This window comes from Ceratina calcarata, unplaced genomic scaffold, assembly GCF_001652005.2.
Source record: "Ceratina calcarata isolate Rehan_Ccalc_2016 unplaced genomic scaffold, ASM165200v1 scaffold90, whole genome shotgun sequence".
Lineage (NCBI taxonomy): Eukaryota > Metazoa > Arthropoda > Insecta > Hymenoptera > Apidae > Ceratina > Ceratina calcarata.
Genome location: NW_017180369.1, coordinates 287,195 through 309,491, shown reverse-complemented (window position 1 = coordinate 309,491; position 22,297 = coordinate 287,195). Strand labels below are relative to the sequence as shown.

Sequence of the window (22,297 nt, the reverse complement as noted above, 5' to 3'; positions counted from 1 at the left end):
AGCTCGACGCTGAGATGTCGTATATAGTATCGGAATTTTGAGCGAGTCCAAGTACACGAAAAACTTGCAAGAATCATGCAGTCTGTCCTAATACGCCTGTAATACAGGTTGATAAAGAGAATCTATAATTGGCGTTTTTTTATCGGTTCGTCGTCGGATTGAAAGGAGAAACGAGAACGTCGGTTCCTATGTGTAATCACGCGATGCCTGAATAATGTTTTGGTTAACCGTAACGAACACGATCGTCTGCAGTTTGCCATACGTAGATCGTCTCAATTGTAAAACAGGGGGATAATCACCCTTGTTGGTCGATACTTCCCATGAAAAGTGCAACGAGAAAAATCTTTCATCATCCACTGTACGTAATTAATACCGTTGATTGCGCGGTGTATCGTCGATGAAAATTAATCTGCGTCTGTCCAGTATCGTAAAAGACTTGAATTTCAGTGTTACAAGCATGGATCATTCCAGAATATTTGCAACTAATATATCTTCCGCTGTAGAAGAAGTGAGGCCTCACGTGGAACACGTGAGTATTTCAATTCGCACCTAACCGATTGTTCTGACAAGACTAAGTCGATCGTCTTTTATACTTTCAGCAGCCCGGCGTTTCATACGGTACGTTAGTAAACGTTCAAGGGATTGAAAATTCAGTGACAGACAGCGTCTCTCCTTTGCCTGGTAACTTTGTCATCGACATCGATGAGCAGCCAAGTACAAGTTTGAACGATGGCTCGACTCACGACACGAGTCATCACCATCGCCACGAGACAAGTGCAACGTACAATCTTTTAGGAGATACACGCGAAACTGCGAACGAGGCAGGTGACAGTCAAACTAACGATAATACTAACAACGTTATCAGTCATAGTAACAGTAATAACGATGTGGACGAAACGTCAGCGGAGGCAGTGCAAATCAGTCAGAGACTCTGCAGAGAAGTTAAGAGATACGTGCCTCTCCTTCTCATTCTCTTCTTGAAAGGGCTGTACGATCACAGGACCAATATATTGAACTTTATAGTGTTGATCGTTACGTTTAATTATAGTAATAATGTAGTGAAACGTGAGATCGCAAAGCAGAACAATAAAAGTTGGCTGTCACTTTTAATCATTACATGTTACATTGTTGGATGCATAGTTTTTATTCATTTCGAATACGAGACACACATATTTTCTCCTTATACGCAACCTCTCACAATCTGGGAGCTACTCTGGTCAGTTTTGATAACTGATTTTGTTTTGAAATTAATCACGATTATTTTTAAAGTACTCGTAACGTGTCTGCCTTCAAAGATTCTGGCGCTACGCAAAAGGGTAAATACTATATTGGACCTCTTTCGTATCATCCGCTTGTACAAGAAGATCGAACGGTAGTTCTGTTACAGGGTAAATATTTCTTCATGGTGGAAGCAACGTCTCAACTTTACAGATGCGTTGCACCTGCACAATCGTGGCTGTATTATCTTTACGAGAGTTATCAGGGTCCAGAGAAGATCGTCGGGATATTTTTGTCTCTGTTGTACACAGTGACCAAAGGGCCCGACTTGTTGTCCCGTATAAGATTGTTTCAAACCGCTGTTTGGAAGTTACTACAAAACGTGGTAGGTATCGAGTTCTCTAAGAACGACAGCCGTTAACGAGAGCCTCGATAACGAAGAACGTTCGTCTTCCAGAATTTAGGCGTGTCGCCGTCGAAAGAACAATTAATAGCGTCAGGTGGGATTTGCGCGATTTGCCACGGAGAATATTCGACGCCTGTAAGACTACACTGTAAGCACATCTTCTGCGAAACGTGTGTCGTTACGTGGCTGAATCGAGAGTGCTCGTGTCCATTGTGTCGAGCGACGATCACGGACGATCCTATCTACCGGGATGGACACACGACCCACTTCATACAAGTGTATTGACTCCCATACGTTGTGTAATATACAAAATTATATTTTTTCATTTGTTGATGGAAGAGTTCGTATCGAACAACACGGACTCTTAATATACGTGACACATAAACCTCTTTTTTTTTTAAATGATTTATAATGCTACCTTTACACGAATCGCTTATCAATTAACCTGATATCACCGTACCTACAGTAAGATAATTTCAATACGCGCTCTTAAAGAGAAACTGAATCATGTAATTTTGACGAACTTGTAACACAACTTGTACATATAAAAAAAAGGAATTAACTGTTCGAAGATAATTATTTATACGAGAAACTAAAATTTATATTTTCGACGAGCTCTCTAGACCATGAATCAATTGCCCTATTTACGAAAACTGTGTAATCGACTCATCGAAGTAACAAACAGTCAGAATATTTCATTCGACTCTATTATTGCGTCGTACGACTTAGTCGTTTTATGCATACAAAAGTTCCTCTTTTTATTTTACGCATGACGATAAACGCGAATAGTCACAATGTGAAAAAGATATGACTATATGAAACTGTCTCAGAATCCAAACTGTGTGTGTGTGTTTCTGTTATCGATCATATTTTAACATTTGGTCATCGACGTTTCACATAAAACGTTATGTGCATGTAACGTAACTAAAACCATGCTGCAGACGAGTTTCATCAATGTACAATCTATAAGTAATCCGTTTTTGCTCGAGACATCATAAAACATATTGTCGTAGAGGAGTTTAACACTGACGATAAAGTAATAATTACCATGTAAGGATACTTCTTTAGCATACATAGAAAAATAGTTCATAAAACACTGGCTTTCAAGCGTGACTGGAAATATTCCCCGTCCCCCTTAGTCGCTTGTTTGTTTATCTCTTTGTGACGATCCCTGCTCACTATTTCCTCCAGGACCTCTCCGTCGCCTTTAATTAGTCTGCAAAGTGTCCCATGAATCGTGCATTAAACGCGTGTACCAATTCTTACATCTCCCTACGCATCTTTATACCTGTATCGTCCAGTGTCTTCATCATATACTCTGCGCACCACGCTCTGCTTCTTTTCCCATTCCTCCTTCGTCATCGGCGCCATGGCCTTCGATTTATCCGACACATCTTGCTGCGAATTCTTCGAGACGCTCTCCTTCACCTTCTCCGTGCTCTTTCCCTTCTTCTTAGACTTCCTCAATTTCTTTTTCAATTTCTTCTTCATCCTCTTCTTCTTCCTCCGCTTTTTCATGGCTTTCTTCAGCTTCTTAGCTTTCCTCCTTGCCCTCTTACGTTTTTTCTCGTCCTCGGAAGAGTCCGAACTACTGCTGCTACCGCTACTGGTGCTACTGCTACTGGTAGAACTACTGCTACTACTCTCGCTGCTGGTACTACTGGCGCTCGAGGAACTCGAAGAGGACAAAGATCTTTTCCTTTTCGACTTCTTACGCACGTCAGTCTTCTCTTGAACATCCTCGTCTTTCTTCTTTTCTTTCCTCTTAGGATAAGCCTCGTCGGCATCTTTTTTCTTCAATTCCACCTTGTCCGTACTGGGTTGCTTCGCGTGTCTTTCCCTCAGATCGTCTTCCTTCGAGTGCTCACTGGATTCTTTCAAGCCTCTCTGATGTTCGTGATCCTGCGTGCTCCTGCTCCTGGATCTGTCGTACGGTGGTCTTCTGTTGTTATGATTGAAAAATCTGTTGCCTCTCCTCTCGTTGTTATACCTGTTGTATTGCGAATTGTTCTGTCTATTCCTGTCGTAATATCCAGAATGCTTATAAGGCCTATAACCGAAATTACGTTTACGGTTGTCCAAGTATCCGCTCCTCCCTTTGTAATATCCCCTGCTCTCCCGCGGATTCGACGACCTGTACGGTCTGACACCGTTTTCATACCTCTTGCTCCACTTGTCGTTTTTCTTCTCTCGATCGTCTTGCTGTTTAGCTTCGTGGCTGGAGCCACTGGAGGAACTCGAGCTACTGGAGCTACTTCTACCCTTCGATTTCTTCCTCTTGTCTTTGCTACACGTGTTTCGCCGCTTCTTCTTCGCGTCCGAATCTTCACTCTGCGACGACACAGACTGCTTCCTCTCTCTCTCATCTTTCATTCGAACATGTTGTTCCAACCGTAAATCACCCTTCTCTCTGTTACTCATAGTGACGGTCTGCTAACTAAACCAAGCGAACCAGGCCCTTATCAGGCTAATTTATCGCGTCTATCAACGTGCGATGCTCATCGATCAGTCGCATCGACGATTAAACTTCTCCATCGCGATCGGTGCTTCCCTCACGAATTATTATCACTCGCAACAGACAGATAAGAGCCGCTTGAAAGCCAATGCGTTAACGAACAAATGCCACTGATCGGTTCTCCAGTATATCCGCGGTATCAACATTCGGATACATCCTGCTCACTCCTAACCGAAACTCTAACCTCGGACAACTTGCTTTTACTACAACAGCCCACTTCATCGATTTCCATTTTCAAAAGTTCGTCGGCACTTAGGGCGACGTTCCATGGTAAAAAGGTGCATCACCGCGCACGGTAAAAAGGCGCGCGGCACTGCCGCAAAATTCGATCACAGCGCCGTGCGTTCGGGGACCCGGTGAAACTCAGGTTTCGTTTACAACATTTGAGGAATTTCTTTCTCACTGTTCCTCAATGACGTAAGGACGCACGAGCCACGTGTTCGTGAGCTCGGAGAACTTCGTCTAACAGAGAGAGAAGCTCCCGAAGTTTTAAAATTGAAGCGGCGCGGGAACCGGCGTTTTAAAAAGGCGCGAAAGGAAAAACTAATTTATGAAAACCTGACTGTTGAGCCTAGCCAAGTACGATTTCCGAGACTTTGGAACCAAGCGAAGATACTGTTATACGAGTCGATTCATTATTCTTAAGGATGTATTAGCTTTGTTCTTCCGACGTCTTCTTTTTAATTATAGGAAATGCATTTTTCTAAAGTACATAAACTTTTGGTATTGACTGTGTAGCCAATACATATTTCATTTGCCCACCCGTAAGAAACGGAACCTTTCGGAACCTGGGAAAATAACAGCGATCACGCGAGGATGATTCCTCAAAAAAAGTGATCTAACTGGCGCTAATTGTACTTGTAACCTTTCATTTTTATAATTCGCAACGCTAACAGCGTTAAAACACTTACGCACTCAATGCATAACGGTTGTAAAGATGGTCCATCGATGACGCTGGAACTCACTGAAATATAACGCGATCGTCATTTTCGCAACACTAATTGAAAATCAATCAAGGAAGCTACTTGAATAAAAAATAAACATACAAGAACTTGCAACTACTCGCTATAAAACCGACGAATAAAACTAATTTCATGTGAAGCAAACTATAAAAGGGAACGAAAAATGAAAAAAGATAAGCTCTAATTTAATTGAAATATTAAAAAAATGCAAAGAAGAAACGCGTGATCACGGTACGCAACGCTACAATTAAAACGCGACTCTAATTCTAATACAAACAGTGATTTTGATTCGCGACTCTAATGCAACTCGACTGAATAATTTGCAACGCTAAATAGAACCGCGATTGCCCACGACATTACACATAAACAAAACGAGCATAGTGACAAAGTAGTAATTGGATGATTCCGCATTTGGGAAATTATATGAACATAATTTCTGAATGCACAATCATTGATAGTTGCCCTCTTCCGAAGGCGCATATAGCACCGGGCCTCTTCAGCCGTAGCCTCTTCGGCCGAAGCCTCTTCTTTCTTCGGGCTCTTCTGCCCCGACGAGTGACGAAGAACGTCCTGCAAGAGTGGCATTCGAACAATCGACTACGTGAAAACAATCGTTTCACCGTCGATCGGTCGAACGCAAATTTCCAGAAACAGGTTGAACACGGCGAGAAGAAAAAGACGCGATTGAGAACGTGTCAACCTGTCCCGGCCCTACCTGCTTACATGCTAACAGGCGTACCAGAAGTCAATTACCTGCCTGCCTGACCCTCCTGTACATATTTAAGAAAGGCAAAACAGACAAACCAACAGACTCACGCGGTACGACGGTACGTACGGGCTCTCAGATGCTCGGATGCAAGGGCCTGCAGGAGCCGCCCCGGGACGACTCCGCAACCGAGGTTGCCATACAAACAGATTCACTCAGCAGTACGTAGGTACCGTTCACCTGTAATCGGCTGGCAAAACTAGCTACAGCGAATTATTATATTAATTTCCCGAATTGAATAGAATATATGAAACTATAAAAAATTTATTGGATTTTTTCATCTCTATTTTAATGAAGATGATTCTAATTGTAAATTATAGATTTCTACATATGGAATCTATTCAGAACTCAAGTATTTAAAAATCAAATAAAACATGTCTTCGAGTATTGAGAAATAATAATGAAAAGAGACGTCAAGCATTCAATTGTAAAGAACACCGACGCAAGTCCGTATGCGGAGATTACGTCGTGTACGATGGACGAACTAGCCAGCCGGTGCGCTTATAAACTACTAAATACTTAAAAACTACAAAGGATTCATCGCGCTCATCACCTATCACCCACTCAAGTAGCACCTGGGCACGTGAGTGGGATCCTGGCGAATGAACACGGAATATGTACCTGAAAATCCTGATCTAAAAAATGCATGATTATGATATTGCATCAAAATGATCTTCTTCATTTATATATATATTTATTTATTCACTCACAAGATGAAACATATATTGAAGAATAAATAGCAATTGAAATGTTCTATGGGAGATCCCTTCGTCAAAGCGAATGATCTATGTGAAACTTGAAAATAGTTTTCATACTGGAAGCTTTGACTTCGAAATCTACCCCCTATCATCTTCTTGTACGTGAAATGTAATACATTTCATTATGCGGATAATTAGATATTGAAGCATTACTAACGCGAACTCTGCGATATATCATAAGAATATTGCATCTTTAATTAACAAAGGGTTACGATGAATACATCATTTCGTATAAAATATCACGAAATTAGAGAAATAGAATCTAGTTAATAACACATCATGCACCATGCATTAAAAGTTGAGAACGTGTCTTACCATTTAGTACTCCCAAATCAAATCTGAGAATTTTTAATTACACTTCACACGAAGTCAGAGGATATCCAACTTCACCACTAAACCACTACATGGTCAAATGAAATCATGCTGGCCATGCAATTAATAAGTTATTCATTGAAAAATATTTGTATTATTTAATAGGACGTTCGTTCTCAATGTCGTTCTCATTAATATGAAATAAATCGCGAGTACAAGAAGCCCCTACCTGAGCTGATATATGAATGAAATATCACACAATACAACATAGAAATGTTACTACTCCCGAGCATTTATAATGATATTATGAATGCTAAGGGTCACCATGCTCGTCAAACAAGTATAAAAATTACAACCAGTCACCCGTGCCGTTTCGGACCTTTCGTCCCGGCATGATTGAATGACTGGAGGAACTTGAATGCATACTACGTCAGAAACGTGAATGCATATTGACTCACTGCTATAAAAATCCACGTTCCTTCCATCGACGAGACGTTAAGGGATGCCAGGATGTCAGGAACCAGCCACCGGAAATTGTAGAGTGTCAGGAACCAGCTACCAAAAGTGAAGGATGCCAGGAACCCGTCAGCAAAGGAGGAGAACGATAAAAACTGTAATAGATAAGAATAAAGAGAGATTATGACAGAATCTCGAAAGAACATAGAAAAGTTCTCGAAAGTACAAGCAACATATCCCGGGAATGTCCAACAAGTAGTTAAGCGAATGCGTCTTTGTTAATCGGCATTAAAAGCGAAAGTCGACAAATAATAGTGCACGAACAGTGCTTATACTTACATGAAGTAATGAATTCGTCGTAATTAAACGCCTAAACTGGTAACAATTACGTCGGTACGAGATTTTCAAGATTAAAGTCGAATGAAATACGAACAAAGCACCTGACGCTACGACTACGACGTTACGTGCGCGAAAGGAGAAAGCAAATGGCCGCCGCTCCAGCCGGTGGGGGAAGGCGTAGGGGAGGGGTCACGTGATCGTGGTCGCGCGATGGTGATCACGTGACCGCGGCAGATTCAAAATCTCAACGCTCTCGAGTCTGACCGGGAGTGACACCTAACGAATATAAAAGAAAATGAAACAGACATTGAATATGCTAATTTAATAGTAAGTTATTGTCAGTTGTTTTACTACTTCCTCCTAAATATCAAAATTGTAAAGAAAATTTTTAATAAAATGCTCACTACGTTCAGATAAAAACATACATATGTAACGTTGATTAATTTTTTCTAAATTTCCTGTATTATCCTGATAAATCGAACAAGGAACAGGGATGATGCGGTTGGGGGACAAATGTTATTGCAGAGACAAAGTAAGTTTAACCACGTCCTCACTGTTAGAGCAAAGAGTATTTTTAAACGTATCGCTAATAAAAATATCTCACGACGTAAAGTGTATTATTTGATAGCAACGGTTAACAGTGGTATGATTTTCGTAATAAATCTGTTGCTGATATACTGTATTTTCTTTCTCTGAGATATATCACGTCAATAACAAGATACAAATGTAATCAGTATGCAATAAAACTAAAAATTTATTTACCAATCGAACGTTATCGGAGAATTATAAGAGACATGATTTCGATTATGTTTAATATTCAGTGTCATCTTTGAACTTTGTTACCGTTACATCGATACTTGACGATAAGAATTTCAATCAATTAAAGAGTGTATTAACTCGAGTGAATTAACTCGTTAAACTGGCATTCGGTCATTCAGAATTGCACGATCGTATAATAACTACTTTCTGTACGAAATTAAATATAACTCGCCCGAATGCCGGGACGGTCATCGACCCTTTGTTCAAACCTTTCGAACGGCGACTGTATTTTCTATTCGCGGAGATTTCCATTAAGTACACGACAGATATCCGAGGCAGTGGTTCAAAACATATAGAATTCTCATCGTATCTTTCATCTTTATTTCTTCCATGAAACATCAAGTTGAGCCCATTTAATTATTTTCCTCGACCCTATAAAGCTCCACCGAATTTTTGTACTCGAAGAATACTTGTCATTCAGATATCGTCGCCCATTACCAAATACACGGAACTAGAACCAGCCCTTTGCCAAGAATTACGAAAAATCGTGGAAGCCCTCGTAGTACCGGGGAAAGGGTTGTTAGCATGCGACGAGTCCCCTTCGTCTATGGAAAAGCGTCTCGACGAGATAGGAGTAGAGAACACGGAAAACAATCGTCGCGATTATCGTCAAATGTTGTTCTCCGCTGATAAGGTCATTATGCACTCAAATTAAAATACAGAAAAGAAATTCCGATGTTCCTGATCTGTCTCGTTTCCCATCAACCATTGAACCTCGATAACGAGCTTTTTTGTATTATTTTTTGTATTATGTTTGTGCGATGCCGTTTGCAGCCGAACAAAATGCATCGCTACGTTTAGAGCAGACTTTGTCGACGACTCGAAAATCTGATCGACTCGTGTTTCTTCTCGCAGTCCCAATTTTCCAAATACATAAGCGGTGTTATTCTGCATCACGAGACAGTTTATCAAAAAACGTGCGACGGTGTCGAGTTGATCGAACTGCTACGTCAGAGGGATGTCGTACCCGGTATTAAGGTCGACAAGGGTCTGGTCCCGCTGTTCGGGGCAAAGAGCGAGAAGACCACGGAAGGCTTGGACAGTTTGCAGGAGAGGTGCATCCAATATAAGCGAGACGGTTGCCACTTCACCAAATGGAGATGCACGTTCGCCATCTCCGACAGCACGCCGAGTCAATTGGCCATGGTTACGAATGCGCACGTCCTTGCAAGGTGACTCCAAGTACCGCGTTATCTTATCAGAGAATCTTCTTGATTTACGGAATCAATGATTCGATTATTACCAGAACCTTTATAGTACAGTATCGACGTCAGACATTCGTACGTTCTATTATTTCCATTGTTTAATGCGCATTCTATGCGTTATCTCGTTTCAACGCGAATGGTATTAAAAGATTCAAGCATCGAAGTTTACGTGACCACTTGAGAAAAATCACGCATTACGACTCGTTCATTGCCAGTGGTAAACGGTACCCATAGAAAAAGAAAGTGCAGAGTCAAATCGCATTTTACGTCAAACGTACTCTACATGCAACCATGAAATGGATTGATCGACGCTGTCAGTCGTAACATACTTTATTATCGTTAACTATATGCATTTCTATAATGTTCTTCGGTTTGTGTAATAATCCTCGGATATTTGAACTCTCTGATGGTTTAATCGATGTTTTATCGAATTCTGTCGAAGATATGCCAGTATATGTCAGAGTGCACGAATGGTACCGATCATAGAACCGGAGATATTGAACGACGGTGAGCACGGGATAAACCGAGCGTTGGAAGTTCACGAGGAAGTGCTTTCGATACTATTCCGTACTCTGCAAGAGCACCACGTCTACCTGGAAGGTATGATCCTCAAGGTGGCAATGGTCTTGTCCGGGATAAAGAACAGCGCGAATTGCACACCGCAGGTACAACGAAACATAGTTCGATCCTCGTGCAATGCCACGTACCGTCGTTTGCTCACAACGTTTTACGGTATAATCGTCAGCAATTACGTGCTTGCAGCTTATCGCGGAGCACACGTTGACCGCGTTGCAGAGGACAGTGCCACCGGCGGTGCCAGTGATCGCATTTTTAAGCGGCGGACAATCCGACTCGGACTCGGTCGTAAATTTAAACGCTATTTGCGCTTACGAAGGGACCAAACCTTGGCCTCTGACGTTCTGCTACGGACGCGCCTTACAAGTATTAAATGATTCTTAGATCGATCGACATCATTCTCTCGACATAAGTACTGAGGTCCGACGATTTATCCGAAGCTAGCGGCGATGCAAGCGTGGAAAGGGAACGAAGAGAACGTTCCGGAGGCTCAGGCAATATTTTTGGAAAGAGCGAAGCTCTGCTCGGAGGCTGCGTCGGGACAAGTGGAACCTGAGAACGGCATATGCACCAGGAAGAAGAACAACAATTCTCGTTAAAAACGTGGTTGCGTCACGCGATTCCCAGCTACTTCCTAATCAATTTGCCCGAACACTCGAAACGTTAGATCGTGACGAAGTCTAACCGTCGGATGACGTTTGACGAGTCTAACGCACGTTATCAATGACCTTATCACCGGCTGATTTCAGCGAATGATAACGTGCGAGAGATCTGTCGCGGCCGTGATGAAAGTACGTCAACCTTTACAGTGAAATGTGCCGTCCGTAAAATTCGGTGAATGTCAGGGTGCCTTTGACTGACCTCTAAGGAAGGGATGCTCAGTCGGAGGATCTGGCGACGTGACGAGACACGCGTAACCGTTTTATCGCTTCGCCAGTGGTCGATACTTGGTCGTTTCTATGGACCGAATTCCCCCGTTCTCGACGCTTTCACAGCTCGGGTCGTCAAGGAGCGGGAGCCTAACGGTGTCGTGGCTCTCGGACGATTACTTCGAACGCTCGCTGAATCTTGATCGTGTGACGAAACCGTATGAGAAATAAAAAAATAGACTGACCGAGACGTTCATGGTTCCTCGTGTTGTATTCACGCGCCCGTGCGCCTTCGTTTCCGTCGCGTTTCAGCCGAACCTGACGGACATTGAGAACCTCTGAAGATCAAAGAGAATGCGCCTGCGCTGATATCATTCTGATCCGGACTTTGAAACCGACGAACACCCTAGGATCACCGCAGTCGCTTTCCAACCAGCGCTACGATACAACGTGCAAAGGTACACATTTCCAGTGAACGGTCATCTCATCGATAGAAGGTAAGTTGGAATCTGTGCGTGTTCTTGAATGAACGATTCGGTAAACGTCGAGGAGGAAAGTGCCACGCGTTCACGATGCTTCCGTACCTCCTCGCGCTGGAAGATCGATGCGAGAACGGATATTTGACCTACTGCGAGATTCGACCTTGACTGTCCATTTGCACGACGCCCGATCAGGCTCTACGCTTCGAAATAATTCCAGTACCGACGTCGTCGCAACGTTTCGTCTAACATTCTGTGTTCATTCATTACTAAAGGAGCTACGACGTTTTCTCATTACCAGCACACAGCTGCGCGTGGTACATAATACGTGTACTTTCACGTACGTGTAGGTCAAGTTCGTGTGTTGCGCGATGTACAACGTTCTCTAGCTTGTCAAAGCGGAGGAGTTCAAATAAGAGAATCTTTTTTAATCAAGTCCCTCCTCCGAGCTACGATTGTATTATTGCTAATACTCGCGCCAGTTCATGTCGCGGAGTACGAGTATTTCCTGTAGAGATTACGTTTCTAAACAGTTTTAAGCGAAACGTTTCGGAGCCAGAGTCGGTGCCTCGAAACGAGTACCGGAAACTACTACTTTCGTCTAATAATAATTCCGTCACGTGATTCATCGACATATGACTAGAAACGATCAGACCGAGACCGCGTATCACCTGATGTCTAACATTTAAAGGCACGCGGATTTAGTCATTTTACGAGCAAAGCGATTTACATATGGAAATGTACTACACGCGAATCATTAAATTATGACAGAATGTTGCCTCACATCGAACTATCAGTACAACCTCTAACCGATAACACATACGTACATACATATCTGTCATAACAGTGGAAACATTATTCTAATCTTCCGAATATGTTTTCTGAAAAAGATTCACGCGATATCCTCGATCGATGTACTTTGGACCCTACAATCTAAAAATTATCTTTTTCTGCAATTTTCGTTGCTGAAAAAAACGAGTACCGAGAGATTCGTCGAACATATTTAATTTTTCTGCGAACACACGTAATTTATTCGTCGCATCTGCAACGCGTATTCTGTCTATTCGAAGAGACGTTCTTCGTGATTCCTCGAGTACACGTGTCACGGCTGACGGAGTTGCACCTAATTTTTCATCATTGCACCTCGACCTCCAAATACATTTTGCAACGACGATCTAATTCTATCGTTCCATTCAATATAATCGATACGAGGGATCAATGATGTTGGTCGGTACGTGGATGAAATTAGATCGGTTGTTTACAAGCGCGTGGTTCAATCGTGGCGAGAACTTGTGCAACACCGGCGCGCGAGCAACAGCTTCTACGTGACCGTGTACCATTTCCATCTCTAGGATCGTTCGCCCGTGCGACCGAAAATTGGAAACGATCCGCGTGATATATCTGCCCTCCACTCTCTGTGCACGCACACGTACGTGATCGGATTCACACGCGTCAGCCTCATCACCTGGCGTTTCGTCATACATTCCTTCGTCTCATAACTGCGAACAAAGCTTTGGCGTGCGACCAGTTTCCAACGTCTGCTTCAAATCGAATCCAGTCTCTCTCATAACGAGAATCGGAGCCATTCCGGTTACTAACGGCTCGCAATCGTCGATGTTTTTAATCGTTTGATCCCCCACAGATCGCTCTCGAGAATCCCTTCGTGAATTTTTACAATTTTTCACTGTCATAATCATCGTGAGGCATATAGATAGCAATTTTTTGTACGACGTATCGATCGAGAGACAGAGAGTAGTAATAAATCTACTTAATACTCTATTTACAGACATTTAGCTAATCGCGATAATTCTTTAATATACCGCTACAATATTAAATGATACATGGCTCGCGATACTTAGAAGAATTCTAAAACGATTATCAGATTATTTCACAAGCTCCTGCGTCGTTCACTTGTGTTTCATTATCCGGTTTAAGCAATTAATAACAAGTGTCGTGAATCGTGTTATCTACATTATTACTTCTGAACAGTTTTCTCCACGAATTCTGAAAATAATTGTATACAGTCACGATCATTTGATAAACTCGTGATTCACCATCCACCAGGAATACGATTCCAAAAGTGAAATTCCACGTTTAATCGCGACGATGATAACACCGGTCAATCGTGAAATTATGCGATTGTAGATCGTTATCGGACACCGCGATGCTCTTGGTCATCACGTGTCTAACGAACGTCTCCGCCGCGACGCGTATTCTGACGTCACCGTTCGACTGATCTCGTCACGGACGAGCAATAATGAGCGTACTGATTTCACGTCCACGTATGTCATTCCCACGCTCACTGCCCAGGCCTGGTGACCAGCTCGGTGGTCGTCGGAGGGTCGAGTAGCGCGGCAACGGATGCACCTTACGGACTGCATTGCGCACGAGACAGGGTCGCCGGGCCAGGTGCGCACCGTGTGTCACGTTCGACTCTTTCGTCGAACGAGCCAGAGAGAGCGAACGGACCTGGCGCAAGCGCCTTCGCTTATTTGTTACCGATTAACCGCAGCAAAATTATGCCGGCGTTATTGACCGGTCACCCCCTCCGACGGAGTCAGAGTCGTTGCGCAGGCGACAGCTTCGGTACATAGCCCGGATTGCATCCGTTCACCGCATGAACGTCTCGCGGTACCGCGGGAAAGCTTGAAATTGCAGGATTCCTTTCACAAATAAACGCGAAGAACTACTGGCACGACGCTTGGAACCGGTGAAACGATCGATGCGAACGTTTCCGACGAGCACGCGATCTTCCTCTTTCAGAGAGCGATATCTCTGGTACCGTCGATAACGCGGCATTTACATGCGATTACTGGAATCACGTTATCTGTGAACCGCGAATAATTAACGCCGCGAGCTCGTCGGGGAGAACATGCGAGGATCTTCATATCGCGAGATACAGTTAACGTTATTGCATTTCTCTTTCGGGAGATCGAACGCGAGGAATTTATATTGGCCGTTGGTCGCGCGTAGCGAACTAGAAGAAACTTGGAATTTGATCCGAGATCATCGTTAGAGATGCACATGGAAATTCTTCGACATGATCGAAGAAAGGAATTGGATCTTCGATCCGCGGTACCAATGCATCATTTAGGTGGCTCTCTAGATGATGCTTTGAACACTGTGAAACTTTCAAGCCTCCTAACAGCTCGCCTAACAGCTGTTTTATCATTTACGCGAGCAAAACGCTTTCGCCCGCCACGTCTCTCCTGAAGCGTGACTTTCATTTCCATGCATCATTCGGAAGTTTGTACTTTCCTAACGGTGCAAATGCTTGCTGAATTTCCTCGTAACCGCGGATAGGAGAGACACACCTCGAAGAGTTAATTGGCAAAGCTCGATCGGGTCTATCGACGAGCCTGGCCGCTGTGAGCGACGACTCGGATCTCGACTGCAGAAAATTCGGGCAGCTCGAAAACGATTCTACGACCCGCGGGAGGACATGATCTGAATGTTCAGAAAAGAGTAGATGCAAATTTCATGATGTTCGGGATCTGGCCACTTGGCAGTCGTTGTACCTTACTGAATACTGTATGAGTCGAAGAAGGCTCTTCGAACGTTAGAATCGTTCGAAGCATTTCGTGCACATACTCATTGCCACGAACCAATTTACGAGATTCTTTAGATGATGATCGTCAGACATCGACGTTCCCACCTCGCCGAACCGTGGTCGCGCGTTCCGAGATCGGAGGAACGTCCACCCCGGCGAGAAGGGTGAGCGAGGCGAGAGGTCCCGCCTATTCGCGTATATGCCGATGCCGATGTCTCAGGTCACGAATTCAGGGTGCGCAGGGGTACGATACAGGCGTAGCCTCGAGGACGTCTGCGCGTGCTGCATTGCGGGTAGCCCACTCCCTCGGCGTACGAGCAGCGGATCGTGGATCAGAGGAGGATAGCGTCCGGTCGGGGGTCGCGTTGGAGAGAGACAGCGGCCGGGTCGCGTTCCAGACGGAGCGAGTCTCTGGCGTACGTGAACGTGGTTCGACGAGGGTCGAACGAAGACAGAGCGACGCGACGGAGACGTAGCGAACGGAGGGAGATTCGAAGCGTTAGGGGCGAGAGAGGTAGAACGTGGGAACGCGGGGTGCACGATCGCGTAGAACGGGAAGAGCGAGAGAGAGAGAGACGGATCGGCAGGGGAGACGAGAGGGACGGAAGAGGTCGAAACCGGAACGAAGAAGAAGAAGAAGAAGAGAGAGGGAGCGTGTGGCAACTACCCCCCTGGTTTTGCAGTTACGACACTGCACTGCAGCCAGGTACCCCTGCCGCCACGGCGACCGACGGGGTGAACTGGCCGAACAAAGTCAGTCGTCGTCTCGTGCTCGTACGAGACACGCGCCCCGGTCCAACTCTCTCTCTTCGGCGAAGATGTAGTCGAATACGGTGAACCGGGGTCCTTCCTCGGCGGGGCCAGCCCGCGCGGGCCTGCGATCCCCGAATTATCGTTTTACAGCCGAAAACGTTTGTGTCGCTACGATCCGTTTCATTTTTTGTCTCCTCGGTCACTTTTATCTCTCTATCTCTCGTATCGGTAATAATCGTCGCTCTGGTATTGACGTATAACGAATATTGTATAAAACCAAACGCTGACGAGCAACGTTCGAATTCTATCGATACTGGATATTTAGCGCGGACTGAATACACACACCGAAGGGAACGTATTGTCGTCGTTATGATTATTATCAATCTTATTATTACCTCGTGATTATATTTATTATCGTTGTACGTACGTGTGCACGTAATGCGCGAGTCGCGAGACCCGAAGATTTGTTTATGATCGCGCACCGGACCGGCGTTTCAAAAGGTAAGAACGAAAACCGTAGGTATCCTCCTCGTTCCTTCGTTACGTAAAATTGCGAGTCAGTCTTCTTTTAATGGTAGCCTCTTGCCGTTTGACGGGCAACGATCGAGCTCGCTTCAGGGATGACGCGATTACGCATCCCTCGCATGAAGCGATTATCGCGCGAATCCTAATTATCGGTTCAGATCCGATCCGTTTTCGTCACCAGTAACGACTACAGTAGTTCCGCGCTCGATACGCGTTTCGGGAAGCAAACGTGAAATTCCGTGTCGCGAGACGACCAAGTCACGCCGTGTGTTTCGTGGCGTCCGTCGATTCAACGAGTTCGTCGTTGTCGTTATCACGGCTACCGGCGACGATGTAGCGCGTGAGGACCACCCATTATTGGCGTCGTCGTATCTCGAGAACGGCGGTACGACCTCGGCGCTTCCACGGCTAAGGGTCGGGCGTCGAAACGGAGACGCCGAAGAAAGGCAAAGGTGGCCAGCAGCGGCAGGGAGCTCGGTTGTGTACCGTTTTATCGATTTTAATTTCCCTACCCGCGGGATACGCGTCCCTCTTTCGTTTCTCTCTACTCTTTTTTCCCCTCTAAACTTCGCGGCGAGGTTTTTTAATAAATTAATTGACCAAACGGAAACCGAATCGCTCTTTACGAGCCCTCATCTCTCGCCGATTTCCAGGCTACCGTGCGGGTCGCGCTCGTTTGTTTACGGCAGCTGTTGAATGGAGACTTTCATTGTTACCGTTTCATCGATCTCGTAATTCTGCGTCGTGTCAAGTGCGAGACAGAACGTCTGCGACAGAGATCGGAACGAAACAAGACACGAAAGCACATTTGTGCCAAATGAAACCGACTCCGAGTTTCTATCTTTACGCGTTCGCCTCAAAGGGCTGCCGCAGTCCATTTCATCTCGCGCCATTAACGAGACGAAGCTGCTCCTCGGATCTCCCGATACAGATTCTTCCCGAAAAGTACGGCAAGAGAAATACGATCTGGCCTTTTGACCTATAAAACGATCTTTTGTATCTGACATCGTTTATATCGACACGACGGTGCGACACAATAGGGCGCGATGAGTCAGTTATCCGCAGTTTTCACAATTAAAATCGTCCGAGCGGGTCGACCGAATTAAAAGAAAGTCGGTCACGTTTTTTTCGTCGCATCGTCCGATGTAATCGTTGTTCACGATTCGAACATCGATAGGACTGTGCGTCGTCGTTGAGCCTTTTATATCGGGTCTCGGTTATCCTGGTAGAGTCGCGAACTTATCAACGGGCTTTAACGCCGGCGAACTCGGTTTATCGAGCCGCACCTACGTCCGTTCGTTCCTTACAACGTTTCGCGCAACTTTCCTCCGTCGTGTCTCCACGAATTTATTCCCCCGGATGAAGATTAATGTCCCGACCGCTGTACGAGACAAATGGTCGTCTATAAAGTGTCTCGCGAGTAGAACGAATGAATTCGCGAGACGCTGATCCTTCGGTAAATCGAAAAAAGTCCTTTGAGGAAATCCGCGGACGCGATCGGGTCAGGTATTTTTAACACGATTCATCGGCATGGAATCGCCGCTCGGAGCTGTCTATTTTTACGTGGAACTCGCGAACCGTGAAACGTCCTCACCTTTACAAATAATTGAAACCACTTCACACGATTCGCATCGCGCACCTGTGATTTCAGAAGTCTCTAATTAAGAAAGAAATGACGTAAAGGACGTAATGACTACGATATATCGCGAGTCAACCTTTTCAAAGGGCCTCTTTTACCTCGTACATGAAAAGTGTTTGCACAGTTAAATGTACTTATCGCGAGCTGGAAATTTCGTGCAATCGAAACGAGAGCGATCGGTGATACATATTCATGATCACGGCTACGTGTTCGTAATAGCGTGTTCTCTGAATCAGTACGGATTGGAATAGAAATCGCCGTTTCCTCGTCACGGAATTTACGTCGAGTCGAAAGGATTAAACCTCGTTCAGGTTCAACGAATTTATCCGTGGCGCGAACTTAATATAACTGTGATCGAAGCAAGGTACATCGGCGACCCTCGCACCGTATTAGTTACGAATATAGCGACCTGTTACCTCGATGTCAAAGCGGTGGAACGAACGCGCGGAAATGGGTCAGACCAACATTTTCTTTTTATGAAATATCGACGTTGATGGGGCTCTGTGAAATTCAATTACGCCGCAGCGGAAGCCTTACTGGACATTTGATATTTCGTCTGTCCGCGATGCATCCCGAGTCGGCCCTCGAAGGGCTGGCTCGTTTTAAAAGGGAAAAAAAGCCCGGTTTTTGCACTCGAATCTCTATTGTACGCCCACCCGGGTTCTATAAATAACGAGCCTCCGTCCGGAAGGATCACGGGCGAAGTACGTTGCGCAATGTTTCTCGATATTCCCTGACATTCTTCGATGCTTTGCTAACGTGCAAAATTGAGACACAGCACCTCGTGCGAAATGGAAACTTCTATTCCGTAGTAAAAGACGGTACGAACGTCTAATGACCGAAGAAACGAATGGGAATTCCTCTCCCAGGAATCGCAGGATTTCGATCGACGATGACTAGACACATCTGACAGCCTCGTTATTAATTACCTCGCGATAATTCACCGAGCTATTAATTATGTTCCGACCGGGGCGAAGCAAGGCGCTTCATTGTCCCGGCTCATTAATCGAAACTTCTTATCTGTCGACCTCTCACACTGAGAAAAGCTACGTTTTAATGGCACTTTCCGAACGACCATACTTCTTCTTGCGGTTCGTTTCTCATTTTGAACGTGTCTCGTAGAAAATGGTTGCGGAGAAGTACGACAAGGCCGACCCTGAGTTGAAACTGGAATTGAAGACGATCGCCCAGCAGATCGTGGCACCCGGAAAGGGAATCCTAGCCGCCGATGAATCGACCACGACGATTGGCAAACGTCTGAAGGACATCAACGTCGAGAACACCGAGGAAAATCGTAAAGCGTACAGGCAGCTTCTTTTCACCACTGCTAAGGTACTTTTTAAAATTACTATTCCGTCTCAGAATGAATTGAAAAGATTCTTCTCTGATGGTAACGGCGTCAGACATCGTCAGTCTTCTAACGATCGTTCTTTCTCTCAAGGATGTTATCAGCCAGCATATCTCCGGCGTGATCCTGTTCCACGAGACTCTGTACCAGAAAGCCGAGGACGGGACACCGTTCGTAGAGTTGCTGAAGCAGCGTGGCATTCTGCCAGGCATCAAGGTGGACAAGGGAGTCGTTCCACTGTTCGGCACCGACGACGAGTGCACCACCCAGGGTCTCGACGATCTCCAGGCTCGTTGCATCCAGTACAAGAAGGACGGATGCCAGTTCGCCAAATGGAGGTGCGTGTTGAAGATCAAGAAGGACTGTCCTAGCAAGCTGGCCATTCTGGAGAACGCCAACGTGTTGGCTCGTTATGCTTCCATCTGCCAGAGCGCCAGGATCGTGCCGATCGTCGAGCCGGAAATCTTGCCCGACGGTGACCACGATCTCGCCCGATGCCAGCAGGTCACGGAGGAGGTTCTCGCCGCCGTGTACAAGGTAACAGTCTTCCTGGCAATTTAACGCTTCACCTGGAACTTGCGATCCTGACGCGCGACGTTCGTTCCTCAGGCTCTCGCCGATCATCACGTGTATCTCGAGGGAACCCTCTTGAAGCCGAACATGGTGACACCCGGACAGAGCTGTCCGAAGAAGGCGACTCCCCAGGAGATCGCAGCTGCGACGGTGACCGCCCTGCTGCGCACCGTGCCGCCCGCCGTACCTGGAATCACTTTCCTCAGCGGTGGACAGTCCGAGGAGGAGGCTTCCGTGAATTTGGACGCGATCAACAAGTTCCCAGCGAACAAACCTTGGGCGCTGACGTTCAGCTACGGACGTGCTCTCCAGGCCTCTGTCCTCCGCGCATGGGGCGGCAAGAAGGAACAGGTCGCCGCTGGCCAGGACGAACTCATCAAGAGGGCCAAGGTAACGCTCGCTTCGATCTCTCTCTTGTCTTGTAATTTTTCGTCCCTCGATGTGCTTCAGAGTTAGTAGAGTTTCTTCCATTTGTTTCGACTAATCTGCTTCTCTATTCTTTCGCCAAGTCTACTTCCTATCTCTTTCTCTATTCAACCATCATCAGTTGTTTCTTTTGTACGTATTTGAAAGTCTCTCTTTTCTATGTTTTACCTTCAACTGTTTCCTTAGGTTTAGTACTCTTTCAGATTTACTTACCACTGTCTTTTTCTTTTACTATTTGTTTTTGCATGTGTGTACACTACGTGTGCTTGTTTAGGCGAACAGTGCAGCTAGCCAAGGCAAATACGTTGCTGGCAGCATTATCAGCAAAGCTGCTAACACTTCTCTCTACGTGAAATCGCACGCCTATTAAACTGTTCTTTCTTTTCTTTCTATGAGATACGTTTTCGTAGTAAGTACCGTAGATCAGTTACGTATTTAACACGTTGCATGTGTATTGCTAACACGAAGATGAACGTATTTAAGTGCTTGTCGAATCGATCGATTCGGATCTACGCGGAGTTTCAAACATGCTCCTCTATTTACAGGCCAACAGCGAATCGGCACTGGGGAAATACGCTGGTGGTGTAACGGGAGCTGCGGGTAACGCCGCTCTCTTCGTTGCGAATCACGCGTATTAAAATAGTAATTAGACCATCTCGATAAGGGTAATAGAATATTCGACCGTTCGTCGAAGATCGTAAACGTCGATCGTTGTTGCCGGCCGTGAAAACATTACCATCGACAGTGGATGACGGACAGCGAATGGGAAACACTCCGGGATCTGTATATACCTCCTCGAAACAATCTCGAAACACGAAGCATCTGTACCATTTTACGTTACACGCGCAACCAACAGGCCATCACAACGGAATCAGATACGATTTTTTAACTCGTCGCGATGATTGGCGTCCGATTGATTTTAACTGACCGAGTACGAATTTCAACGATGACTTTTTAAACCGCGAATGCAGATGCCGACCGCTGATTCGACCATGCAAAAACAAACATCGACAGGAAAAAAAAAGAGATAAAGCAACCAGGCGAGGTTATTTGAGAATGAACAGAGTGATGCTTCACTCGGATCGTAAACAGGTATCGCGACATTCGAATTACGCACGCGTTATTATATTCTGTAATACTATGATAAAAAGCAGATCTATATATATATATATATTATATATATGTTATAATATATTATCAATGTCGTTATGATATTCTTTATATTATATTATATATATATTATAACATATTGTCAATGTCGTTATGATATTCTACGTGTATAAAAGAAAAAAATAACCAAAAAAAAAGCGAAAAACAAGATATAAATACATATTAAATGTTGTTTGTTAGTGAATGAGTCGAATATTATGAAAACGTAATATTATGTCATCTACTTATACAATATGTGTATCTTATATAGATATTTAAGTAATGTATTAAAAAGTATCTCGTACATCGATGTTATATCTAATATTTTCATTGCAATCTAGGTCACCAAATAAATACACTGTGGAGGGTATTCGATGTGTGTCGTACTTATTATTTCCCCCCTTTCTATCAGTAAAATACGAGTACTTTACATACCTTAAAATGTAGATTTCACGCGTATTTATGAGAGGCGATATATTTCAATTCCAATTGCAGTATCCTCTGACGACTTGTACGTACGACTTGTACTTTCGAATCGCGTGACGTTGGACACACGCGCATTCGCGACAACTTCAAGCGACTCGTTCTTACGGTTCTTACAGCAGAAATCTTTATGCACCCGAATTTAACGTTCTGGATCGAGAATTAATCGTT

At 44.8% G+C, this 22,297-nt stretch overlaps 4 protein-coding genes across 7 annotated transcripts; 3 read left to right on the top strand and 1 right to left on the bottom strand.

The window, feature by feature from the left end:
* The first annotated feature begins 51 nt into the window (after positions 1-51).
* On the top strand, positions 52-2,013 carry Rnft2 (ring finger protein, transmembrane 2). 2 transcript variants are annotated; one of them, XM_018035486.2, is made up of 5 exons: positions 52-358; positions 448-529; positions 603-1,316; positions 1,388-1,603; positions 1,676-2,013. In XM_018035486.2, the coding sequence occupies exons 1-5, from the start codon at positions 321-323 to the stop codon at positions 1,907-1,909; spliced, it is 1,284 nt and encodes a 427-aa protein (XP_017890975.1). In that variant the 5' UTR covers positions 52-320; the 3' UTR covers positions 1,910-2,013. The 2 variants fall into 2 exon arrangements, with proteins under 2 accessions (XP_017890975.1, XP_017890974.1); XM_018035485.2 differs by having other exon boundaries at positions 600-1,316.
* On the bottom strand, positions 1,920-4,449 carry LOC108631512 (ADP-ribosylation factor-like protein 6-interacting protein 4). The gene is made up of 2 exons (XM_018035487.2): positions 2,913-4,449; positions 1,920-2,840 (listed from the first exon to the last, which is right to left on the bottom strand). The coding sequence occupies exons 1-2, from the start codon at positions 4,043-4,045 to the stop codon at positions 2,711-2,713; spliced, it is 1,263 nt and encodes a 420-aa protein (XP_017890976.1). The 5' UTR covers positions 4,046-4,449; the 3' UTR covers positions 1,920-2,710.
* Positions 4,450-8,136: 3,687 nt separating this feature from the next.
* Positions 8,137-11,501, top strand: LOC108631502 (fructose-bisphosphate aldolase). Its single transcript, XM_018035466.2, has 6 exons — positions 8,137-8,264; positions 8,973-9,185; positions 9,407-9,723; positions 10,199-10,421; positions 10,519-10,698; positions 10,773-11,501. The coding sequence occupies exons 1-6, from the start codon at positions 8,226-8,228 to the stop codon at positions 10,929-10,931; spliced, it is 1,131 nt and encodes a 376-aa protein (XP_017890955.1). The 5' UTR covers positions 8,137-8,225; the 3' UTR covers positions 10,932-11,501.
* Positions 11,502-11,596: 95 nt separating this feature from the next.
* Ald1 (fructose-bisphosphate aldolase) lies at positions 11,597-22,013 on the top strand. 3 transcript variants are annotated; one of them, XM_018035463.2, is made up of 6 exons: positions 11,597-11,698; positions 19,270-19,479; positions 19,589-20,032; positions 20,105-20,458; positions 20,769-20,903; positions 21,040-21,132. In XM_018035463.2, the coding sequence occupies exons 2-5, from the start codon at positions 19,273-19,275 to the stop codon at positions 20,862-20,864; spliced, it is 1,101 nt and encodes a 366-aa protein (XP_017890952.1). In that variant the 5' UTR covers positions 11,597-11,698; positions 19,270-19,272; the 3' UTR covers positions 20,865-20,903; positions 21,040-21,132. The 3 variants fall into 3 exon arrangements, with proteins under 3 accessions (XP_017890952.1, XP_026674674.1, XP_017890951.1); XM_018035462.2 differs by lacking the exon at positions 11,597-11,698 and adding an exon at positions 15,966-16,484; XM_026818873.1 differs by lacking the exon at positions 20,769-20,903 and having other exon boundaries at positions 11,598-11,698; positions 21,040-22,013.
* Positions 22,014-22,297: the final 284 nt, after the last annotated feature.